Genomic DNA, 25,376 nt, shown 5'->3' with positions numbered 1-25,376 from the left:
GCGCCATGACGCTGCGCACCGGCGGCAGCAGCGGCACGCCCCCAGCATGGATACAGAGAGCAGGAACAGGCGCTCCGGAGACACGCTCACGGTTCTGTGCGGGAGAGTCGGAGCCGAGATGGGAGTTAACACCTCGGAGCCGGGAGAATGATCCTGTTTGGCGCTTTGTAGCGGAATAAGCAGAGTGCGCTGCTTTTGCTGTGCGCGTAAAGGGAGGTGTGCGCTGGTTTGTGTAAGAGGCGTTTCTCTCACAGGATGTGGGTGATACTGGAGGCCGGTGGGTAAGATCATAAACTCAGATGAGAACCACCTCCTCCTCCTTCAGCTGTGCTACACAAAGGGAACCACGAAACAAACTACTTTTCAGCGCCTCAACAGTCGCGTTCATTTTGAATGTCAGTGATCAGCGGGAGGGGCTTTTTAAAAGACAAAATGGATCACTTTGCAGCAGAGTGCCTTGTCTCCATGTCCCACCGCGCAGTTGTCCACGCGCCTAAAGGGAACCGAGAGATTAAGCCTGAGCTCCCGTGCTCACCGAAGCCCGGGGAGGACCTCAAAGAGCCTCTGGTGAGGGACAACTCCTCGCTTTTCGTCGTAGCGAGAATTCTGGCAGATTTCAACCAACAACAGACTCCAGCTAACAATGTTGCTGCTATTGAACAGGCTAAGATGATAAAGGATGACAGCACGAACCTCAGAGATGATGATGGAAACTCTGCCACACCTACCACCATCTCCGACCCCGCGCTCAAACAAAGAGGCAAAAGGAGCCGAGGGCGCAGTGAGCTCGAAACGCCGCAGAAAAAGCACAAATGCCACTATTCAGGATGCGAAAAAGTTTATGGAAAATCGTCCCACCTCAAAGCCCATCTAAGGACACACACAGGTCAGTGCGTGGCTGCGGTGCGGGTTGTGCTAATAACTTGGTACATGTGCAAACGCAAGACACAATATGAGACATGTTCAGGTTTATTTACCAAGTGTTTCAGCTGTAATAGGCAGTCTACTATTTTGGGGAGAGGCGGGGGTGTCGGGTCAACCAAGGATACACCCCGACCCAAACACAATAAGTCCAGAGCGCGCGCCACATCGCCGCCGTTCATAAATACGTTGCTTCATTTAAGTATTACAAACTTTTTAGAAATGAGCTTTTATAATCAAGGGGGAGGGTGAGAGGCGAAACGTGCCACTCCCACTCAAGTGGAGCTTTGTCGGGGCGTTAACCACTCCAGCCCCCCCGTGCGCCTCGCGTTTGGGGACGGGCTGCAGTGTGCCGTTCCACATTTCCTGCCTTCTCAAATGCGTTTGTTTTGTTTACGTCTGCGCTGAAGTGACACGTAAAGAAAAATCACACAGTAACAACGCGACACATAAAGAGGATGCGCCTGTCCTGCGCCGGCCCCTCAGAGCTAAAGTCCACATCTGGACGCGCGCATTCCGCCGCTGCTCGCCGGGCCGGACAGGCGCGTGTAAAGGGGAAGTATTGGGCATAGAGCGGTGCCCGTCTGCCCACAGCCCTTTGTTTTGATGCGCCACACCCCCGCGAGACGCACACTGCCAGCTGATCTGGCCAGCAACAGACTGAGCTAGCAGAGCCACGACGCACTGGCTTCTACTGCAGGTCCCCTCCACTATGCAGTCAGGCTAAACACACCCAGTTTGAACAGGGTTATTGTAGGCCAGGGAAGAGCTCAACAACAGTACAATACCCATAATGCAATACCAGAGGAACCCCGCGTGCACGAGGCAGAAACAGTGGGTGGACACATCACAGCGCGCATTTACAGTCATTACCATTATGAACAGACACATTCAACCCATTATCCACAGTGACAAGAAGGGCATCTGGCTTAAAATCAACCCACTCGAATGCAAAATGGATGAGTCTATACATAATGATTCATGTTTCTATTTGTCAATATTTGCTGCAGGTCATGTTTGAGGATAAACAGTGGTGTGGTGCAGTACATTTAGGGCTGTTTCAGAGCCAGGAGCCTGGAAAACATCTTGTTCTGTTGAGCAATAATGAGATTTGAAACAACACTGAGATAAATATATGTCATTTGCCCAGTTGGAATAACCTGCAGAATAATGGCTCATTGTTGTGTATGTTTCCTGCATGTACATCAGTGTAGAGCAGTGGTGTTGCACAGGTCTGTGTGGTGAGCTCAGGTTCCTCCTCTCTGTGCGTCTTTGTAGTCGGCTCCTCTCTTGTGCTTTCAGACGAGGACACACTGTTCCGATCCCACTGCTCCCAGCGCTCAGAAGCATCTTTGATAAAAACTGCCTTGCCAAACGTGAAGCGAGCTCTTTCTCCTCAAACCCTCTCAGTCTCCCTCTGCCCCCTCCCCTTCCTTCCAAACCTCCCACTACCACGTCTTTGAGAACACTTTTATCGTTTCTCTCTTTGTTCCAGCGTGGGACAGAGTGCGTTGGCTTTGTTGTGGACTTGCGATGCTGTTTTGATGGGATGACTTCAGAATATGGGTCATGTAAGTTCAGGGGCTCAGCTACAGCCAACCTTGCAGTATCTAGTGTCCAAAGCCTCAGTGTGAGCTTCCTCTCAGGCAGCACCAGTCGAGTACAGAACGAGCGGATCCCAGCTCCCATCCAACAACTGAACAGCGTCCTCACATGACCCTCAAAAGCCCAGCTCTCACTCTACTACTGTATGTACCATTTTGAGCGTAAGATGAGTTCATGAATGGCGGCAGCTACTTAGAAAAAAATCAATGTATTTTTTCACATAATGCATTTGAACTTACGTCAGTAGTCAGACAGGGCTGAGACTATGCTATGAGTAACCTTGAGGAGCAGGACATGTTGTTCTTACAGTGACTCATGTAAGATCCAGGTAAAATTTGCATCAAAAAAAAAAAAAAAGACAAAAAAAAAAAAGAAAAAACAACAAAAACCTGCCTCCATCTTGGGGCTGGGTGACATGGCAAAAGAACCAATCACAATTTTTGATTTGGTTATAAACAAATACATAGGCCTTGTAATAATAAGATTAAACCCCTAGAGACATTAGAAGAGACATTATAGCTGTGCCCATGTTCCCCATATGGCATTAATACACATATATGTCTTACATTCATTCAGTTGCAGGTGTGTACGTTTCACTATAGACCACAGACTGTATAAAGAAGTGGACTAAGTTAGTGTGACGTCACCCACAGCGTTCGGCTCTAAATAAAGCTCATCGCGGCTAGAGCAGTTATAGCGGCCAATTTGGAGCCTAGTTGCATATTAGGAATTCCGACTGCGAGTATCATAGCAACCAAAGAGCCAGGCGGTAGTGAGGCTGTTGAAGGTAACACCCCTTTCCGCCCGCACCGCTGGTTTAGTAGGGAGCGTGAGCTTAGCAACGCTGTCAATCAAACCTGTTGCTAACGCTAGTGGGAGTGACCTTGGGGAAAGAAGACGCCTGATTTGTCTGTTATTAATGTTCATATCTTGATTTACAGACACAATAGTGAAATAAAAGCCCCAGGATCATGTAGAGCGGGTTAATACAAACATTTAAGACCAAAATGATGAGTCTGACAGCAGCAGTTACAGAGAGAGAGGACACAGTTTTTCAATAGAAAGTGAATTGGAGCCAGAGCTGATGGAGCCGAAGTGTGCACATGATCATTTTATATTTTGATATAAATATCCGGTGGCTAGCAGGTTAGCTATGTCCATTTATATATAACAGTCATATTTGCAATGGTTGATTCTCCCAATTTAGCACCACTGAACCAGTCAGCACAGAGCTGTGAATCATAGGGTCCCTCATGATTCAATATGATTCATGGCTGATAATACGATACTATCACGATACATGCAGTGATCGATATATAGCACAATATGCAAAATGCATTTTAGCAACAGTATGTCTTTGTTTAACCAAAACCTGTGCAAAGTTAAAATGAAATACACAAAAAAAAGGAAATGAAAGGAAAAAAATTTAGGAACCTCCTTGAACTTGATTTATTTACCTTTTCTCATCTGTCTAAAATTTCTGCCTTTTATTTCTTTAGTTTTTTTCTGTTTTATTGCTTACTTGCCCATACACACACAAACATGCACACACACATATACACACTCACATATACACAGACACATACACACAGATGCCAGTCGTATTGTCTCTTCGTCCTCTTCAAACCCTGATGTCTGCTCTCGCTTCTCCCTCAAGTCAAAATCTCAGTTTTTCATTTAAGGGACTGTTTGTACTGTCTCTAATATCACAATATAAATAAATAAATAAATAAATAAATAAATAAATAAATAAATAAATAAATAAATAAATAAATAAATAAATAAATAATAATAATAACAACAATAATAATAATAGTATGAATTACATGACCAGGCAAAAGTTTGGACATACCCTCTCATTCATTTTTTTAAAATTTTTTTTTATTTTTACCACTTTCTACACTTTAAATACACACATGAGACATAAGATATATGAAGCAGATATATGGCATTTTGTAGGAATTTGAGGATTTGAATATAAAATTTAACAAAATAGTTATTTACCTTTTTTCCTTCACTACACAATTCCACAGATCTGACTTATCATATCTGATGCCTTAGAAAGTTGTAAACAGAAAGAGAAAAACAACACTGAACGAGAGGGGCGTGTCCAGACTTTAACCTGTTTGAATCATGAAAACACTAAACATGTCAGGTGTTCTGCATAAACCAGTTTCCTTCTAGTAAATACACAACACAAGTGCAGTGCCATCACAAAATAGATTCAGATAGATCAGCACATGCAGTACCACCACATGTCAATATTTCTGTATTTTTGTACAGCATATCTTTAAAAGCCAGAGTTCTTTTATTCTTAGTTACGTGAGATAAATACGATCATATGGCTCATTTTGTATCAGTGTTTTTTAGGCAGCCACATTTTCTTCGTTTTAGTCACAAATAGTAGTGACTATACTGCAGCTGAAGTACAGTACTTAAAGGAAGTAATATTCAAATACTAAAAGTTGTTTCTGTTGAATCCAGTGGAGTTGTCTAGATGCACGGTCCTGGTCTGTTTGGATTTCAGAAATGAAATGAGCAGCACCCAGAGAAGGTTTTCAATGTTTGATTTTGTGACATTGCTACCACTTTAATACAACACATACAACTGTATTAAAGGTCTTGTATCACACAAATGGACTCGTATGAGCTTTACGTGTGTTCTAATGCTGTTACCTCCCCAAAAAAGACCTGGAGTTGTGTTTTGTTTCATTCACACATGTTTGAGTAACCCTTTATTATTAGTCTGTCTACATCTCCATAGCTCAAAATGCTCTGTTCCACCTTGTGATGTCATGAAGTGGTATCTTTCAAGTTAACAGCTCCTTTAGTTCAGTAGATTGACAATTCCAGGACTGAAATGATCCAAATGATTCTAGTGAAGGTGTATGGAATTTAAAAACACAGTGGAGCACTTCCTGTATTACCACTTAATGACATCACAAGGTGGAACAGTGTGTTTTTTGAGAGAAGAACTCAGCCTAAATATGCAGGGTTTGTGTGTTAAACATGTGAATGAAACAAAACACAACTCCAGGTCTGTTTGTGATGAGGAAACAGATGAGTAAACAGTGTGATATGGCCCTTTAAGAACACTTAACATGTTCTGCTGTAAAACTCTGCTTACCTGTGTATCGTGTTAAACATATCATGAGCTCAAATTCTGTTGGGTGCGTCTCAGTTGCAGAAACAGGGAGCAGACAAGGCTCTGCAGACGGTGAGGTCGGTGGGCGGAGACTGGGGTTAGCAGCAAAGCCTTTGTCTGCTCCTCACACTCACACGATGTGGGTGAAAACACATGCTTCCACAGCTTAAAATGAAACTCAATTCATGTCTTATCAGTTAGTCTGTGTTTCAGTTTAAACTTTTGGCATTAGTTTTGTGTGTGTGTGCTAGCCCTCCCTGTGTGATCCATACATGTGGATCTGTGGAGGCCTCGTCTTGTTGTGACAGCGTCGATATTCCTCAGACAAAGCTCATAATGGGAGAGTTTACAGTTGGGTTGAGGTTTTGTCTAGACTCTTTTGTGTCGCTCCATGTGAAGCATAGATGTAGTTCTGTCACATTATGTTCCTCACTCGAAGAACGCCATGGCACCTGGAGGATCCACACTGACACTGAAGTTAAATTATGCTATATTCCACTTAAAGCTAAAGCGTGCCCAGCTCCGGTGTGGTCCTGTGTGGATGCCAGCCCCTCACACTGGCTCTACTGTTTGGAGATGGTTTCCTGGTGGTTTCCTGGTGACTGTGGCTCCGCCCTCTCACACAGAGGTCAGTGTTACCTGCCACAGCTCAGCCCCAGGCCCCTCACAATCTGTTCAGAGCATGTGCAGCTTTATGTGATGTGTGGAACTAGTCGTGCGTGAATGGAGCACACTGTACTGAAGGCTTAGGGGCCCGCAGGCTGTATTCTTTAGCTGCCCTTGGACAGTGGCATAAAGACCGTTCTGTTGGACCCTCACTCACAGGAACATGGGTCCAGACCAGTGCGGTGGTAGCTTTAACCTCCAACCCAACAGGAGCATCTCTGAGGAGGCGCTGTACAAAGAGGCTGGTGCAGGAGGTGGAGTGGGAGGTGGGGGTGAGGGTAGATACTGTCAATGCCTTCCATTGATGTAGGTCATTTATTCAGCTGCGTTTGAAGCTAATCTGATTAACGTTCGTAGAGCTATGACCTCGTCCTCATAACAGCCCCATCTCCACTGGCTCAGTTCGTTTACACAGCACGTCCTGACCACATGACTCGATGTATTGTGCCCTGACGTCTGTGGGGTTCTTCTGTGGCAGACACACAATGGGGCGTGGCCTTCACTGAAACATGAGGACTTTTCCACAGGGAGGAAACATCTTGATTTGAGTGAGTTGAGTTCAGCTCAGACTCAGCTGCGGACATGAGTTTACACGAGGGCCAGTGGAGGAGCTGCTTCATGTGGTCACAGCTCCAGCCGCAGACTCTAAACATGTTTTATCACTGACTCTGCGGCACATCCAGGTTAAAGGTCATCATCATGTAATCTCAGACGCTCTCAATGTCAGGAGTCCACTCTGACTAATGAAACCAAATGGATGCGATGGTCTGTCCAGAGCAGCTCCACTTCCCATAAAGAGTTAAACAAGCTAATGTACAGTGACAGGATCATGTCAGGAGTGTGTGCTGCGTTCACACAGTCAGCATTTCCCAGGCCGTGTGAGTGAAGCAGAGTGATGTGTTGTTGTGGTGGGAGGACTCTTCCTGGAACAGCTTCAGTCTGTTGAAATGGTGAGTTTTGTGTGTGACCCCAGCCACATCTGAAATCCGTCAGTCAAAACATGCTGTGGGTATTTTTAGCCTGAGGTCAGATGTTTGTATTATTCCGAATGCGTCAGTTGGAATCGGCTGCAGGTCACGGTCTGTGGGGCTAAATGACAGGACACAAGTTTGTTCCAGTTATGGTTTTCTTCTCTGAATGCAAAATATATTTCTTGTTCCTGTTTTTGTGTGACTGCGGCACTGGCAAAGTGTAGATAATCTGTAATGTTCTGTTCCTTTCAAACCTTAAGTGGACACAGCGTTATGAAACAACCGTGTGACTGCGGTCCGAGCCTGGGAACGCTTCAGGAATGCTGCCGTCTCCAAAGAGTCCCTAATACCTACATCACACAGGAGACGATGCGGGAGGGCGATATGTCTCGAGATGTGTGGATGTCTTTACAGTTCATTCAAAAATGGGTTCTTTTGGTGTGAGTTCTTTGGGTTCCTCCACCTGCTCGTCTCCATGGTGATACTGTTGTTGCTTTCCCTTGAATGTTCCACACTGCATCTTTAAACTCATTATAATTTCAAGGTATTTTTGAACAGTAAAAACTGCAATAGAATAGATCAGATTAAACCCATACTGTGGAACAATGGAGACAAAAAAAAAGTTTCATGGTGAACCTTTAAAGGGCCCATATCACCAGGCCCAGCCTATAAGCAGACAAAGCAGCAGCTTAGGGTCCCAAGACCAACAGAGGGCCCCCATACATTTATTTTGAAAATAATATAATACATCAGGTTTCCCCTCCCCGAACCGCCACCTTAACGTGGTGGAGGGGTTTGAGCACCCGAATGATCCTGGGAGCTATGTTGTCGGGGGCTTTATGCCCCTGGTAGGGTCACCCATGGCAAACAGGTCCTGGGAGACGGGTCTGACTAAGAGCGGTTCAGAAGCCCCACATGAAGAGAGAAACAACGAGGCCAGTTATGTCGCCCGGACTGGCGTTACTGGGGCTCCACCCTGGAGCCAGGCCTGGGGTTGGTGCTCGGCAGCGAGTGCCTGGTGGCCGGGCCTTTCCCCACGGGGCCCGGCTGGGCCCAGCCCGAAGAAACGACGTCGGGCCGTCCTCCCTTGGACCCACCACCTGCGAGAGGAGCCATGAGGGGTGGGTGCAGAGAGATCTGGGCAGCAGTCGAAGGCAGGGACCCCGACGACCGGATCTCCGGACATGGAGACTAGCTCTGGACCCCTGGAATGTCACTTCGCTGGGGGGGAAGGAGCCTGAGCTTGTGCGGGAGGTTGAGCGTTACCGGCTAGATATAGTCGGCCTCACCTCCACGCACAGCTTGGGCTCTGGAACCCAACTTCTTGAGAGGGGCTGGACTCTCCATTTCTCTGGCATTGCCTGCGGGGAGCGGCGGCGAGCTGGTGTGGGCTTGCTTATTGCCCCACAGCTCAGCCGCCACGTGTTGGAGTTCACCCCGGTGAACGAGAGGGTCGCGTCCCTGCGCCTTCGGGTTGGGGACAGGTCTCTCACTGTTGTGTTGGCCTACGGGCCAAACAGCAGTGCGGAGTACCCGGCCTTCTTGGAGTCCCTGGGAGGGGTACTAGACAGTGCACCAACCGAGGACTCCGTTGTTCTCTTGGGGGACTTCAATGCCCATGTGGCTAATGACGGTGACACTTGGAGGGGCGTGATTGGGAGGAATGGCCTCCCCGATCTGAACCCGAGTGGTGTTTTGTTATTGGACTTCTGTGCTAGTTACAGTTTGTCCATAACAAACACCATGTTCGAGCACAAGGGTGTCCATCGGTGCACGTGGCACCAGGACACTCTAGGTCGGAGGTCGATGATCGACTTTGTTGTCGTGTCATCTGACCTTCGACCGCGTGTCTTGGACACTCGGGTGAAGAGAGGGGCTGAGCTGTCAACTGATCACCACCTGGTGGCGAGTTGGATCCGCTGGCGGAGGAGGAAGCCGGACAGACCTGGCAGGCCCAAGCGCATCGTGAGGGTCTGCTGGGAACGTCTGGCTGAGCCCTCAACTCACAGCTCTGGGAGAGCTTCTCCCTGATCCCGGGGGGAGGCTGGGGACATGGACTCTGAGTGGGCCATGTTCTCCACCTCTATTGTGGATGCGGCTGCTCGTAGTTGTGGTCGTAAGGTATGCGGTGCTTGTCGCGCTTGTCCCCGAACCCGGTGGTGGACACCGGAAGTAAGGGATGCCGTCAAGCTGAAGAAGGAGTCCTATCGAGCCTTGTTGGCTCGTGGGACTCCTGAGGCAGCTGATGAGTACCGGCGGGCCAAGCGTGCCGTGGCTCGGGCAGTCACAGAGGCAAAAACTCAGGGTTGGGAGGAGTTCGGGGAGGCCATGGAGGAGGACTATCGGACGGCCTCAAAGAGATTCTGGCAAACCGTCCGACGCCTCAGGAGGGGGAAGCAGTGCTTCACCAACACTGTTTACAGTGCGGGTGGAGAGCTGCTGACCTCGACTGGGGATGTTGTTGGGTGGTGGAAGGAATACTTTGAGGATCTCCTCAATCCCACTGTCACGTCTTCCGAGGAGGAAGCAGAAACTGGGGACCTGGAGGCGGACTCATCCATCACCCTGGCTGAAGTCACTGAGGTGGTTGGCAAGCTCCTCGGTGGCAAGGCTCAGGGGGTGTTCGAGATCCGTCCTGAGCACCTCAAGTCTCTGGATGTTGTGGGACTGTCTTGGCTGACACGTCTCTGCAACATCGCGTGGCGGTCGGGGACAGTACCTGTGGAATGGCAGTGGTGGTCCCTCTGTGTAAGAAGGGGGACCGGAGGGTGTGTTCCAATTACAGGGGAGTCACACTCCTCAGCCTTCCCGGTAAGGTCTATTCCAGGGTACTGGAGAGGAGAATCCGACCGACAGTCAAACTTCGGTTTCAGGAGGAGCAGTGTGGTTTTTTTTTCCTGGTCGTGGAACACTGGACCAGCTCTATACTCTCCATCGGGTCCTCGAGGGTTCATCCGAGTTTGCCCAACCAGTCCACATGTGTTTTGTGGATCTGGAGAAGGCATTCAACCGTGTCCCTCGCGGTGTCCTTTAGGGGGTGCTCTGGGAGTATGGGGTCCGGGGCCCTTTGCTAAGGGCTGTCTGGTCCCTGTATGACCGGAGCAGGAGCTGTGTTCGCATTGCTGGCAGGATTTCATCTCTGTTGTTTGCAGATGATGTTGTCCTGATGGCTTCTTCGAGCCAGGAACTGCAGCAGGCACTGGGACGGTTTGCAGCCGAGTGTGAAGTGGCTGGGATGAAAATCAGTTCCTCCAAATCCGAGGCCATGGTTCTTGACTGGAAAAAGGTGGTTTGCCCTCTCTGGGTGGGTGGTGAGTCTCTGCCTCAAGTGGAGGAGTTCAAGTATCTCGGGGTCTTGTTCACGAGTGAGGGAAGGATGGAGCGTGAGATTGACAGGCGGATCGGTGCAGCGTCTGCAGTGATGCGGTCGCTCTATCGGTCCGTTGTGGTGAAGGAGATGAGTCCAAAGGCAAAGCTCTCGATTTACCGGTCAATCTACGTTCCTACCCTCACCTATGGTCATGAGCTCTGGGTAATGACCGAAAGGACAAGATCGCGGATACAAGCGGCTGAAATGGGTTTCCTCCGCAGAGTGGCTGGGCGCACCCTTAGGGATAGGGTGAGGAGCTCAGTCACACGGGAGGAGCTCCGAGTAGAGCCGCTGCTTCTACATGTTGAGAGGAGCCAGCTGAGGTGGCTCGGGCATCTGCTCAGGATGCCTCCTGGACGCCTCCCTAGGGAGGTGTTCTGGGCATGTACCACCGGGAGGAGGCCCCGGGGAAGACCCAGGACACGCTGGAGGGACTATGTCTCTCGGCTGGCCTGGGAAGGCCTTGGGGTCCCACCGGAGGAGCTGGAGGACGTGTCCGGGGTGAGGGAAGTCTGGGAGTTCCTGCTTAGACTGCTGCCTCCGCGACCCGGCCCCGGATAAGCGGAAGAAAATGGATGGATGGATGGACATCAAGTTTTTTTGCACACAGAGGGCTTGTGTGTTTACAGCAGCCGAAATGTCCCTCAAAAACAATTACATTTGTTTTGTATCTATAGTAGCAAAATATCTGCTGCTGCTACATTTGTTTTTGAGTCGGGCAGAGGTGAGGGCAGCTATGTATTTACACTGGTGCAAGGACCATTTATAATGTAAATGTAAGCCCACTGTCACCAACTGGAACACATTCAAATCCGCCAGAAATGAAGAAGAAATGTCTAGAATTTAAAAAATCTTAACCCCCTTATATGTTTGTTCTGCTCTTGTGACTATAGTACTTTCAGTTTGGATGTTTTCAGTCTGATGTTGGTCATATAAACACAAACCAAATTAGTCAAGGACAGCAGAGTCATAATGTGTCAAATGTCAATCACCAATAGCTGAGCCAGAAGGCATCCGCTGTCAGGGGCCCCAGAGACAAATTCGGCTAAGGGCCCCCTGAAAGCTAGGACCGGCCCTGCTATTCTCTGATCTGTTCTAATGTTGTTTTTCCTCATCACAAACAGACCTGGAGTTGTATTTTGTTTCATTCACACATGTTTAACACACAAACCCTGCATACCCAGTTCCACCTTGTGATGTCATCATGTGATAATACAGGAAGTGCTCCACTGTGTTTTTAAACTCCCCACAGCTTCACTAGAATCATTTGGATGATTTTCAGCTCTGGAAATATCAGTCTCTACTGAACTAAAGGTAAAAGGAGCTGTTAACTTGAAAACTACCACTCACTTCATGACATCACAAGGTGGAACAGAGCATTTTGAGCTTTGGAGATGTAAACAGACTTATAATAAAGTGTCAAACATGTGTGAATGAAACAAAACACAACTCCAAGTCTGTTTGTGAGGCTTAAAGCTCACGAGCGTCAGTTTTGTGTGACATTGGACCTTTAAACATATAAAAATCTTGAAGTATCAGTTTGGATTTGAAAATAAATAAAAAATATGACCTAATACCCTGGTTTTGGAAATTACATTTACATATTTTGCTGTAGTACTGTACTTCATCAGTGGCCAGTGCACGCCCCCTGCTGTGCATTAGGAGCCTGGCCGCGCTGGTCCATTGCCACAGTCTCAGGTTGTGAATGGGCCGAGGCTGCAGTTGCTGACCCAGTGGCCCAGGAGAGAACACTTACATAAGCGTGCGTACCTGTGACATAAGCGGCAAGCCTCGGAGGGCGCAGTTCTCGTGCTCGTGATGTAACTGACTTTAGGGGAAGTGGGTCACCCCTCCCCCCACCTGCTGCACGTTCTGGGAAAGACGGTGAGGAGAAGTCTGGACATGGCTCACTGCTTTGGACAGAACACAATGATCTGGACAGCAGTTTGTGCAATCACAACTGTGACGATCTCTACTCTCTGAGGGTCAGAGGTCAGCGGTCAGCTTCCTGTTTTTTATGTTTTGAGGAGTTTCTCCCCAAGATATACAACACAGCAGGGATTATTGCAATTTATCGCAAAATATCGCAAAAACAACTAAAAAACAACAAAAAAATATAGAATTGTCAGAATTGTTTTAAGGACGTTTCCGCATTCAAAAGATATACAGTAATATTTTGTTTTAAATTGTTAATCGCTATGGAAATGAATTTTACAGTTAGACGTTTCTTATGTACTTTGCTTTGTACCAGGCATTATTGTGTTTACTCAGGTCACAAAATCCTTAAAACAGCAAAAGTATAATTGTGAAAACATTTTTGAGGACTTTTTCCAATTCAAAGTATATACAGTAATATTTTGTTTTAATTTGTTAATATTTATCACCACTCTGAACACCGCTTTAATTAAAAACTCTATCCACACTCCAAATACATAAACCTAAGACTGAAGTGTATTTTGTTTCTGTCCAAACTCTTCTGTTTCTTGTTGTTACTCAGCTCTCAGCTTCCTGTTATTTACAACATGTTGAGGACTTTTCCCCATTCAAAAGATATGAAGTAATATTTTGTTATAAGTTGTTAATCACTATGGAAACTGTGCAATGGATAACAGTTAGATTTATGTTTACTTCGGATCAGGGATAATTGTAATTAGCCTGTATATTAAGGTCTCAAAATACTATTATTATTATGAGAATTTTACACGCAAAATTAAATGAAATGTGTTTATTTTAGTTTTTTTAATTTAATTTTATTGTTTATTTGAATAGAGGCAGATACAACAAACACGGAGTAACAGTTCAGTAACACTGGAGTGTACACCCCCCCACTCCCCACTCCTACCGCCTACCCTGTTTGAGTCGCTGTTTTAAATCTAGTTTAAATGTCGTTAGCCACTTTTGTGATTTATAAAACCTAATATGGATAAAATTTGATCCATTTGAATATTTTAGCTATGATTGGATGTGCTGTGAAAGTGGGAGAGAAAACCTTTGGGGGAGCACTCACAGTTCTAGGGGAAGCTAGGGCCCCCTCAAGCCCCCCTCCTGGCGCTGCCCCTGCCAGAACGGCTTTTAAAAGTTCTATTTAGGCTCCAAATACGTAAACCTGAATGTAAAGAACATTTATCATTATTATATAGAAACTTCTGCGATTTACAAAGCTGTTCACATACTGGAAGAACACTACCATATCAGACCATGCTAAAAATAATTAAGGATTTTGCTGTTGTCATGGCGTCACTAATCATGACTAATCGTAAAATGGAAATATTTCCTCTCACTAAAATCACACTCCTGTAATGTGCCATCGTGACATCCGGTCTTGTGTAACAAACGGGCTTCGTTGCGGCTCTGGCCTGGAGCCTGTGTATCTGTGAGTGGCGACGTGCTCTAAATAAATGCTGAGTCGTGGTCAGTGGTGTGGGCTGGACACCTGACGCTCACGGTTGTAGCTCTACGCTCCTCTGGTTCCACTCAAATATTCATGAGGTTGTATCTGTGACACCGGTGAGCTGAGCCCGAGGACGCCGGTCCACAGACCTACTCCCCCGTTTAACATTTGCTAGGTCACGTCTCGGGCTCTTTATTTATACAAGAGTTTGTGTCATTAGCAAGATTATAGGTTCAGAAGATTGAACCCTGACTTTAAGAGGAGCTTTTCGTGTTTATTTTTTATTTTTTTAAATGATTACTCTTGTGACGTGATACCACAGACCGTAAAAAGAAGTGGACTGAGTGTGACGTCACCCACAGTGTTCAGTCAAATGAAGCTCAGGATCATGTAGAGCGGGTTAATATGAACATTTAAGACCAAAATGATGAGTCTGACAGCAGCAGTTACAGAGAGAGGGGACACAGTTTTTCAATAGAAAGTGAATTGGAGCCAGAGTTGATGGAGCCGCAAGTGCGCCCATGGTCACTTCCTGTTTGGAATGTGGTGGCTAGCAGGTTAGCTATGTTCATTTATATATACAGTCTATGGGTAATACTTGTTATCTTACACCACTGAAGTTGTTCAGAATAGTCAGGCTGACTTCTACTGACTCAGTTAGTTTAAACATTTATCTAACAGTAAAAATGTGAGCCACATAATGACTCTTGTGTAAATGATCGCCCTGATGTGTCTGTCATGGCCTTTGTTTACAGTGTGGTTACTGGGTGACAATTACCTCTATCGCATCTGTTTCCCATATCCTATGAGGAAGTAGGCTAATAACTGTGCAAAAAAAACTTAGGAAAACTAGTTAAGATTTTAGCAAAAGATTAAAGACTCAAGTATGTTATTATTATTATTTTTATTTTTTTTTATAAAGTGAGCTATATTACGATAATAATCTAATGTTGTTTCCTCTTCACAAACAGACATGGAGTTGTGTTTTGTTTCATTCACACATGTTTAACACATAAACCCTACATATTTAGGCTGAGGTATTTCTCTCAAACAGAAAACACTCTGTTCTACCTTGTGATGTCATCATGTGGTAATACAGGAAGTGCTTCACTGTGTTTTTAAACTCTATACACCTTCACTAGAATCATTGGATAAATTCAGCCCAGGAATTGCCAATCTCTACTGACCTAAAGGTAAAAGGAGCTGTTAACTTGAAAGCTACCACTTCATGACATCACAAGGTGGAACAGAGCGTTTTGAGCTTTGGAGATGTAGACAGACTAATAATAAAGTGTTGCTCAAACATGTGTGAATGAAACAAAACACAACTCCAGGTCTGTTTTTGAGGAGGGAACAGCATTAGAACATGAATTAAAGCTGCAAGAGTCACTTTTGTGTAACATAGGACCTTTAAACTTTCCAAACTAAACTCCAAAGTACAAAAGTGTTACTAAAAACTTGTTATTTTAGCTAACGTTAACTGAGGGATTATGACTCAGGGGTTAATCTGTCATATTTTGCAATAATTGAGTTATTTATTCTCGGGTGTGTTTGTAGAAATAGCGTGAGAGCGTGCGTTCCTCTGACTCTGTATACATGTGAGCGTGCGACAGGTGATGTTTGCATACACTGAGACTGGAGACTGGTTGTCTAGACTTGCTCTGTCTGTCTGCTTGTTTTGTAAGCGTGCAGTGAAAGGGGAGGAGCCAGAAACGATGGCATCAGCTCGCAATAAGTGTTGTTGTTCTGTGAGGAGTTTCCATTGAGCTAGCAGGAACAGAATAATGAGGTCAGGGTTTGAGTGTGTAAACATAGCTTTTTTCAATATCTGCTGCTTTAAACCTCATGTATAGCATCCAAAGTTGAATTTTTGTGCTCCCTTATTATAAAAGTACACATTCTGGACAATTTTTTTAACTTTTAGCCATGTTAGAATGTTTTTCTCATCATCGTTAACTCAGAGTTTTGTTTCGCCTCATGCATGCTTGAGTTATCCTGTATTGTTTTGGATACCAGGCTTGAGTGTTCAGAAAATGTCTGTTTTCACCTTCCACCTATCCCCACCCACAGCTCTGTACTTACTTGTTATTGTTATAAAAATAAATCAGGCTCTGGGTCAGACATGTGCAGGGTTGTGTACCAACTTTTCAACAGTAAGCCCTGATGAAAAGGAGCGTGGATCAGTTCTGAAAATCATTGGATCTGTTTCTATTAAAAAGCCGTTTTACATCAATTTTGCGGTTTACAATGAACAAAATGCTCTGCTCCACCTTGTGATGTCATGAAGTGGTAGTTTTAAAGTTCGAGATTAGCAATTCCATGTGCTCAAATTATTCTAGTGAAGGTATATGGAGTTTAAAAACACAGTGAAGCACTTCCTGTATTATCACTTCATGACATCACAAGGTGGAACAGAGTGTTTTCTGTCTGAGAGAAGAACTCAGCCTAAATATGCAGGGTTTGAATGAAACAAAACAGAACTCCAGGTCTGTTTGTGATGAGGAAACATTACAACAGAGATCAGAGAGTAGCGTGATATGGGCCCTTTAAGATAATATGGGCCCTTTAAGTTAATATGAGCTGTTTAACTAATCCCTCCAAAAATCATAATGGGTTCCTTAAGTGTAAAAACATGCAGCTCCCTTCGGCATTTCTGCTACTTTAAATCTTGGGTCTGACGTCGATTTTCTTTCCATACACACATTTTGCCCTATATTAAGACTTTTCTTATTGTCAAACCTAAAAAGAGCAGTATGGGGACAGGATTTGACTCATTTTGGTCGTAAATACAAAACATAGAGAGTTTTCATGTGAGAACAGAACAAGTCTCTGCACATACAGCATGTGTGTTTTATTGCCTGGTGAAGTGGTTTGCACGCACAGCACATGTCAGCTCCAACATTCAAAGCTCCAACTCTCAAAACATTCGAAACATGGACTGCTCTCTGGAATTGTCATAAAAGACTTTGCAACAGACTTCGCAAGAGAGGCATTTTATCTTGATTCAATTAAATGTGTCTACAGTTAAAGGGCCCATATTACTCTATTTTCTGATCTGTTCTAATGTTGTTTCCTCATCACAAACAGACCTGGAGTTGTGTTTTGTTTCATTCACACGTTTGAGTAACCCTTTATTATTAGTCTGTCTACGTGTCCAAACCTCAAAATGTTTTGTTCCACCTCGTGATGTCATGAAGCGGTAGTCCTTTTGCTTTTTCCTTTGTAGAATTTGGCAATTCCAGGGCTTCTTGTATCACCACATGACATCACAAGGTGGAACAGAGTGTTTTCTATTTGAGAAACGAAGTCAGCCTAAATATGCAGGGTTTGTGTGTTTAATGTGTGAATGAAACAAAACACAACTCCAGGTCTGTTTGTGAAGAGGAAATTACATTAGCACAGAGATCATTGTGTAGCATGGACCTTTAAAACATGTTGACCAAAGTGCGTTTCAGGTGTTGACGTAACCGTGGCTGTGGCTTCTCGTTCTGCCTCAGGTCATGTTCTGAGGCAGCACAGACCTGTTGAACTGTCTTTATGTGCACGTGTGACTCACACTCCTGTAAACAGCTAATGATACTGTTGCCTCTGTGGAGCTGTTCCATTCACATGCTAGGTTCTTTCCATAGACTGTATATATAAATGCACATGGCTAACCTGCTAGCCACCGTGTCTCAAATAGGACATGATCATGGGCACGCATCCGGCTCCATCTACTCTGCCTCCAATTCACTACATTAGAAAACTGTGTCCTCTCTCTGTAACTGCTGCTGTCAGACTCATCATTTTGGTCTTAAATGTTCATATTAACCCACTCTACATGATCCTGGGGCTTTTATTTCACTATTGTGTCTGTAAATCAAGATATGAACATTAATAACAGACAAATCAGGCGACTTCTTTCCCCGAGTTCACTCATAACAGTGTTGCTAAGGTCCCACTCCCTGCTAAACCAGTTGTGTGGACTGGAAGGGGTGTTACCTTCAACAGCCTCATTCCAGATTGGCTCTTTGGTTGCTGTGATATTCGTGGTCGGAATTCCAAATCTGGAACTGGGCTCCAGATTGGCCCCTATAACTGCTCTAGCCTCCATGAACTTCATTTGGAGCCAAACGCTGTGGGTGACATCGCACTCACTTAGTCCACTTCTTTATACAGTCTATGGTTCTTTTACATGCTAGGTGAATTCACATGCTAGCTTTTCTCACATGCTGGAAAGAGGAACCACAACTTTTACTCAAGTAATAGTACTGTTACACTGTACAATATATTACTCAAGTAATAGTACTGTTACACTGTACAATATATTACTCACGTAAGAGTACTGTAGAGGAGTAGAAGTATGCAACAAGAAAAGTACTCTGAAAAGTACAATGTACTTTAAAAGTGACTTGAGTAAATGCGTGTTCTATTTCTCTGTCCTGTACAAAGTTGAGCTTGTCATGTTTCTCATGATTCTCAAATAGCAACGAGCAAACCCATGAAACGTGAAACAGTCGTAAAAACGGGGTGTAACCTGGATGTGCCTTTCTTCAGGGCTCAGTTTAACTACAAACTCTCGGGTTAGCTAACCATGAGCCACATTTGGTAACATTACAATAATTCAGTGTTGCTATGGTAACTGTGGTCGGGTAGAGCTAGCGCTGCATCTTCCAGTAAAGAGGAAACACAACCAAAACTCAAAAACAAGTCAAGCAAGAATAAAAAACACACACAGCAGACAGGACATGTGTGTGTACTCATATGACGAGCATTTGTGCTTGTTCAGCAATGTCAGGAACAAATGCAAACAAGAGAGTCATAAAATACTCTGTCCCAAAGATACTGTGTCTCTTTACAGTTGTAATCTCTGACTCCTGTGGATCATTATGTTATAATTTACACATTTTAAATCACAATATTCATGTAAAACGACTTAATAAAAGAAACAATTCCACTGACTTCTGTGTTAGAAGACTGCAGTGTCAAATGGGACCTGACTTCGCCGTAAACGTCATCACAACAAAGTGCTGCATGCTGTCGGCGCCCCCTATGGACAGCTGCACATCACACTAGAGCAGCACATTTTTTTTACATTTGTAACAAAATGACGACGCGACGCTGCTACGAACCTACAAGTATCAGCAATTAAGAAAATTAAAATGGAGAACGAAGTGTGTATGTCACAGTGGGCGTGTACCGGTGGAGTTTAAAAGTGGGTAGATTGACAAAATGGAGTCTTGAAAATAGTCGATTAAAAATTACATGAATCACTCCAAATACAACTTCAGAGGCTTAATGAGAAGAAACGACTAGAACATGGATAAAGATCTGAACAGAACAGTTTGAGGAACAGGTCTGATTTAAATAAACTAATCCAGTGTTTCTCAAACAGTGGTACGTGTGCCACTGGGGTCAGGTGACACTGTGAGATCTTCAGCGTGAGTGTTTGTCTAATTTAGAATTCATTTTATTCACTTTTTTTGTCCTTTAGAACAACAGCAGAAATTAGAAGTTCACTTTTAAACCTGGCTCAGCCCTAGATTAGACCTGGAGCAGTCCTGTTATAGACCTGGTTTAGATCTAGTGGTACTGGGAAAGGCCTGTGGTTGTTCATAGTTTTGATGCTTCAGGGAGGATCTACAGTGTAAATAATCGTGCTTGTGTGGAGTTGAACACTTGAGATTAACAGTGTTATGTGGTTTTCAGGTGAGCGGCCGTTCCCCTGCACTTGGACAGACTGCAGTAAGAAGTTTGCGCGGTCCGACGAGCTGGCGCGGCACTACCGTACCCACACCGGGGAGAAGAAGTTCGGCTGCCCACTCTGCGACAAGCGCTTCATGAGGAGCGACCATCTGATGAAGCACGCCCGCCGCCACTCCGACTTCCACCCCGCCATGCTCAAACGCAACCACAACACCCGGCCCAGCTCCGTCAGCGACTACAGCCGCTCCGACGCCTCTAGCCCCGCCCTCAGCCCTGCCCACAGTCCCACCCCCAGCCCCGCCAGCTCGCCTTAAACTCTTGCACTTTCTGCCTCCTCATGAGAGGCCCGTTCCTTCATCAAACTTGTGTTGCACAGGACTCGCCCCCTGCTACCCCTGCACTGCTGTGGTGTACCATTCTGTACATAATGCTTATGGTAGTGCACTGGCCTGTGTGATATGTAAAGAGGACAACACACGCCCCATTTCCACTGTTCAGTACGGAGAGCATTCCAACGCCAACTACGACTTTCCCAAAGCTGCTCCGAATTACACCATCACACAGAGGCTTTAGGCTGTAGATCCTTCGGAAAAGACGGAGCTGAACAGTTCAATGTGTTGATTAGATCACACATAATGATAAGTCTTAAAGAGGAACACCATCAAATGGAATATATAAAATATATTTTACAATAAAAGTATGTGTTTACAGTTACAGTTGTGTACGGCTATGACATAACTGTACTCTCAAACCGCCGTCACAGTTTTCTATTGGACCATGAGGTATAATGCGGCCCGTTGGGGGTGGGGGCTAGTACCGTGTTGTTGGCCTGGACCGTACCCTGCAGTGGAAACAGTCTGCTGCCCTCTGTAGCCACGGTCAGTTCTGCTCCCATCACAGTGAGAGGTTCCACTGAACATGAAGCACACCAGACACAGTCGTATCATTTCCCATGGTCTCGTGTTGAGTTGAACAGGGAGGAGCGGGGCACACACACCTCAGGACCGACAGTTTTATAAAATACACTTCTCATTTTCTCACAGTGACTGCACAAGAGACTGATCACTTTACAGTCGACGGAGACGTCGCCCCACTCAGGGAAGGCCTTTAGCTTGAAAGAATGACCCATCCACATCCATCCACACCCATCCACACCCATTCACACCCATCCACACATATCCACACCCATCTACACCTATCCACACACATCCACACCTATCCACACACATCCACACACATCCACACGTATCCACACACATCCACACACATCCACACACATCCACACACATCCACACACATCCACACGTATCCACACACATCCACACACATCCACACACATCCACACACATCCACACCCATCCACACCCATCCAGACCCATCCAGACCCATCCAGACCCATCCAGACCCATCCAGACCCATCCAGACCCTCACCCTCCTTCACCCTTATTCACTCTCCTTCACCCTCACTCGTCCTCACTCGCCCTCTCCTGTTGGATTCTGTTCATTCTTCTCACACACATTACGTCCACTGTCCTGTTCATGTTGAGTCCAGTTTTGTTTTGTACTGTTTAAATGTCCCACAATGAAGAGCCTGTTTTCGTCTGAGCCTCAAGCGTCTGCACTGGGCCATGACTTTAAAGAGGCACGTTCACTTTATGGGAAGTGACTTGTTTAAAGCAGCTGTAGTCGCTTTGAATTAGCCATGAACCACAGCTCGTATCGTTCAGTGGACAAAACCTGAGAAACACAGAGGACACTACCAAAGACTGTGAGAGAGTGAGCAGCACGAGCCACAGTATTTACATCATCAAAGAGGGCCAAACACATATCTACTGCAGGACAGTGCCCTGTTTAAGGGGCGTTATCAGAGCCAGAGCAGCAGAGGAGTGGCTCCTCTGTCTCTGAGCTAACGCTAAAAGAGCTGCCTGTGGGAAAAGGCCTGTAATTAGAGGGGTGATTCAAATGCAGAGCTGAGAGAAGAGCGGGTGTATAACCCAGACAAAGCTCACAGTCTGAGGGGGATGTACCAACTTCTGCAGGCATCAGATTTCACAAGAATAATGTAGGTCCACACGACAGCACTGTTAGCACAGAGCGCGCTCACTGCTGCTTTAAACCTGCCTCTTCCATCAGGGCTCGCACCAGCCCTGTGAACCTCTGTGTCCACACACACGCCTCAATGGGTCAGACTAAAGCCACAGGCAAACTCCAGTGAAGGCTCCACTATCCAAACTGATGCAGCCTCTTCTCAGAGCTGTGCCTGTGTTTCCCAGAATGCATCAGTAGTATGCTCTGATGGCCTCTTCTTCATGTGGTTAGATTTGACCATAGAGTCCATCCCACAGTCTCCACAGTTCTGCTTTAATGCATATCAACTACTTGGTGAATAGCGGGCGCTGGGAGGAGGTCAGCAGGTGGGCATCATGAATGGTGGGCTTTGTGCTCCACAGCATCTCTCTTTGTGACAGAATCTCCTCAGTCACTTCTCCAAGAACAGCCCCTTTTAGACCCAATGCAGTGGTTTGCCACAGAGCCAAGTCCTCACTACACAGTTTCCTGCTCGCAGGATGACAGTCTGAATGCTACAGCGCTGCTCCGGTGGAGAGACGCACACATGACTACACACACAGTTACACAGTGTGTTACACACTTGTCTAAAGACTTTAGGTTTGAGTCCTTCACGTGCTGCTGAGCAGCCTGTGTGGAGACGCCTCTTTAGTTTGTTTAAACAGCAGTAGTTTACCTTGAGTCGGTGTAATCATTGTTAGTTGGTATGGCACAGTTAGCTCAGGGCCAAAGTGCACATGGCTTTACCCACACACAGGAGTGTGAGGGTGCCCACTGCGGGGCAGTGGCACCACCACCTCCACCCACTTAGCTCTCCGCCTACACCCATAGACTCATTACAGTACACAGTATACTGTATACAGTCTATGTCCACAGACCGGCCTCAGTCTGACCTGAGACACACCACAGCTACTTGAATAATTCAGCCTCTGTTCACTCTCTCTGTCCACTCTCTTTGCTCATGTCCCTCTGACCATCAGCTCTGTCCAGTCTCATACTAACAGTGTCTTCAGGTAATGTCCGCCATCTATTGACTCTCTTTATCCTGTACGGCTGAGGACTCACCTGTGCAGGTGAGCCGTCACCCATACGGCTTCTCTCTGATGTCAGCGCCTTGGGCTTTTCTGGAGACACAGCTCCTGCCACAGATCTGTTCTTTATTTATGTTAATCATAAAGAGTTCATAACCTCGTGAATGAGATGTACAGGTGTAAGCATTTTTATTATGTTTTGGTTTGATTCATTGATGTGTAATTTTGATCATACCTCTAATAATCTGTTTGTTCTTTAGAACCATGATGTAGCGTTCATGTTCGGACTGCAGCTCTGAGCTGCGACGTCACGTCCTGCAGACAACCTCAGGACCATGTTTTATATTGTTTTTTTTAAGATGTCAAATGTAACTTTTACACATTCACCAAACTGTAACAATCGTCTCCAGTTCCAGCCAATCAGAGGAGTGTAAATACGTCATTGTAAAAATAAATTGATGATTTTCTAGAACTAACCCAGTCGAGACAGAAACGCCACATTAACCCCAGACACAACCCTGTGTGTGCCAAACTCACACAGTACCACCTGACCCTGAGGTGACCTTTGACCTTTAACCTGTACAGTTTTCTAAAGCATGTTACGTTGTACAGGTTTGGGGCTGTGTTTTTCGTGCGCAGATTCCCAGCTTATGGATTGTGTGGTTTAGTTTTATTTAATTTGTGCCGTACCATACCAAGCTATGTATAACTCTACAAAGATCCGCCCATCATTCCAAAGGACAGATGAACATATTCGCTCTTGATGTGCTGCTTTGGTCAGAAATAGTACTATTGTCGTATCGTGTGATCTCGTAGAAAGTTGTGAACACGGTACCTTTGTAATGTCCACGCTTCCTTTCGACGCGTTTCTCCTCGTCTCTGTAGTGTGCAGTTTATAAAGCTAATAGACCAGCGAACATGCAATATTAGTTTGACAGCTTCACCACCTTCTCGAGCTGAAGATAAAGAATGATTTCGAATGGGGAGGAGCTTCGTACCTGGCTCCGGTTCCAAATGATGTTACCAAAGTTTTGAAGGGAAAGTTGAATGTCTCAGAATGCAGATGTGTTGTTGCTATGGACCTTTTTCTATAATGAACAAACCAGTGTAATGAAAGTGAGTGCGTGTTAGGTAGGCCTGCTCCTATCGCTCTGTTTAGCGCTAATTGTACAAAGCTTCCTGGAGTGTTTCTTCTTTAGAACCTACAGCTCAGCAAATAAATCAATTTTAAAGAGCCTGTATTACCCCATGTTCTGATCTCTGTTCTAATGGTGTTTCCTCATCGTAAACAGACCTGGAGTTGTGTTTTGTTCTTCTCTCGAACTGAAAACACTCTGTTCCACCTTGTGATGTCATCATGTGGTAATACAGGAAGTGCTCCACTGTTTTAAACTCCATACACCTTCACTAGAATCATTTCAGTCCTGGAATTGCCAATCTCTACAGAACAAAAGGTAAAAGGAGCTGTTAACTTGAAAACTACCACTTCATGACATCACAAGGTGGAACAGAGCATTTTGAGCTTTGGAGATGTAGACAGACTAATAATAAAGTGTTACTCAAACATGTGTGAATGAAACAAAACACAACTCCAGGTCTGTTTTTGAGGAGGTAACAGCATTAGAACACGACTTAGAGCTACAAGAGTCAGTTTTGTTTGATACAGGACCTTTAAAATAGGGTGACCACTGTTTAGACTCACCTATCATTGTTGCCATGGCAAAAAAAAAAAAAAAATCCTGGATTCTAATTATGTATATCTATACTGTGTCACCTTTCCCCATGTATTTTAATTTACATTGATTCAAAGTTAATTTTAACATTAAATGTCAAAATAATCCTTTTAAGATATATACGCTTATTTAACGTAAATTGTTTACGTAATATATTTATTTAAAGTCAACTTTATTTTGTAGAAATGTTTCTGCCTTCTAAGATCTTAACTTAACAACTCATATCACATTTTGAACCCAAGTGCATTTGGCAGCCATTTTGAATCAGATTAGTTTAATTAGCCCCGCTCGTGCTTGCAGTGGTCACCCTGACGATTGTCCTCGGGTGCAGCAGCTTTGGTCCGTAGCGGTTCGTGTGTACCTCAGTGTGCTGCTGTGTCCCTGTGTCTCTGCCCGTCACCATCAGTTGCCTGTGTATGACCATGGTGCTGCTGTCGGCGCCATTTGAACCCACCCGTGTAAATACTCCACTCAGCTATGGCCAGTACATTTTCGGACCTCACAAATCTTCAGGTGTCAAGGACTTTTTTCCAGTTTCAAGCCAAAATCACCACTACTACAAAGTGTTACAGTTGTACAGAGCCGGTTATGTCACATGTGCTCCTGTACTGGTCCTAGCTGCTCTGCTGTATCTTTCTATGGCATTATTTTTTACGTTAGACGATATATATGGTGAAAATGTCCTATGCAACTATAAAAATAAGATTGTTGAAAACTGTATGTTGTCATAACTCGTATGCATGAAATAGTGAAGTTTACATTTGTAAATAAATTCATAAAATAAGTGGAGA

The 25,376-nt window shown here is 45.2% G+C and overlaps 1 protein-coding gene across 2 annotated transcripts; it reads left to right on the top strand.

Moving 5' to 3' along the window:
* The first annotated feature begins 24 nt into the window (after positions 1-24).
* klf13 (Kruppel-like factor 13) lies at positions 25-25,376 on the top strand. Of its 2 annotated transcripts, XM_055222529.1 has the most exons (3): positions 25-567; positions 664-886; positions 19,758-25,376. In XM_055222529.1, the coding sequence occupies exons 1-3, from the start codon at positions 394-396 to the stop codon at positions 20,066-20,068; spliced, it is 708 nt and encodes a 235-aa protein (XP_055078504.1). In that variant the 5' UTR covers positions 25-393; the 3' UTR covers positions 20,069-25,376. The 2 variants fall into 2 exon arrangements, with proteins under 2 accessions (XP_055078504.1, XP_033823652.1); XM_033967761.2 differs by having other exon boundaries at positions 28-886.

This window comes from Periophthalmus magnuspinnatus, chromosome 6, assembly GCF_009829125.3.
Source record: "Periophthalmus magnuspinnatus isolate fPerMag1 chromosome 6, fPerMag1.2.pri, whole genome shotgun sequence".
NCBI lineage: Eukaryota > Metazoa > Chordata > Actinopteri > Gobiiformes > Gobiidae > Periophthalmus > Periophthalmus magnuspinnatus.
The sequence above is the reverse complement of the archived record's forward strand: the minus strand, read 5'-3'. Positions and strand labels throughout refer to the sequence as shown.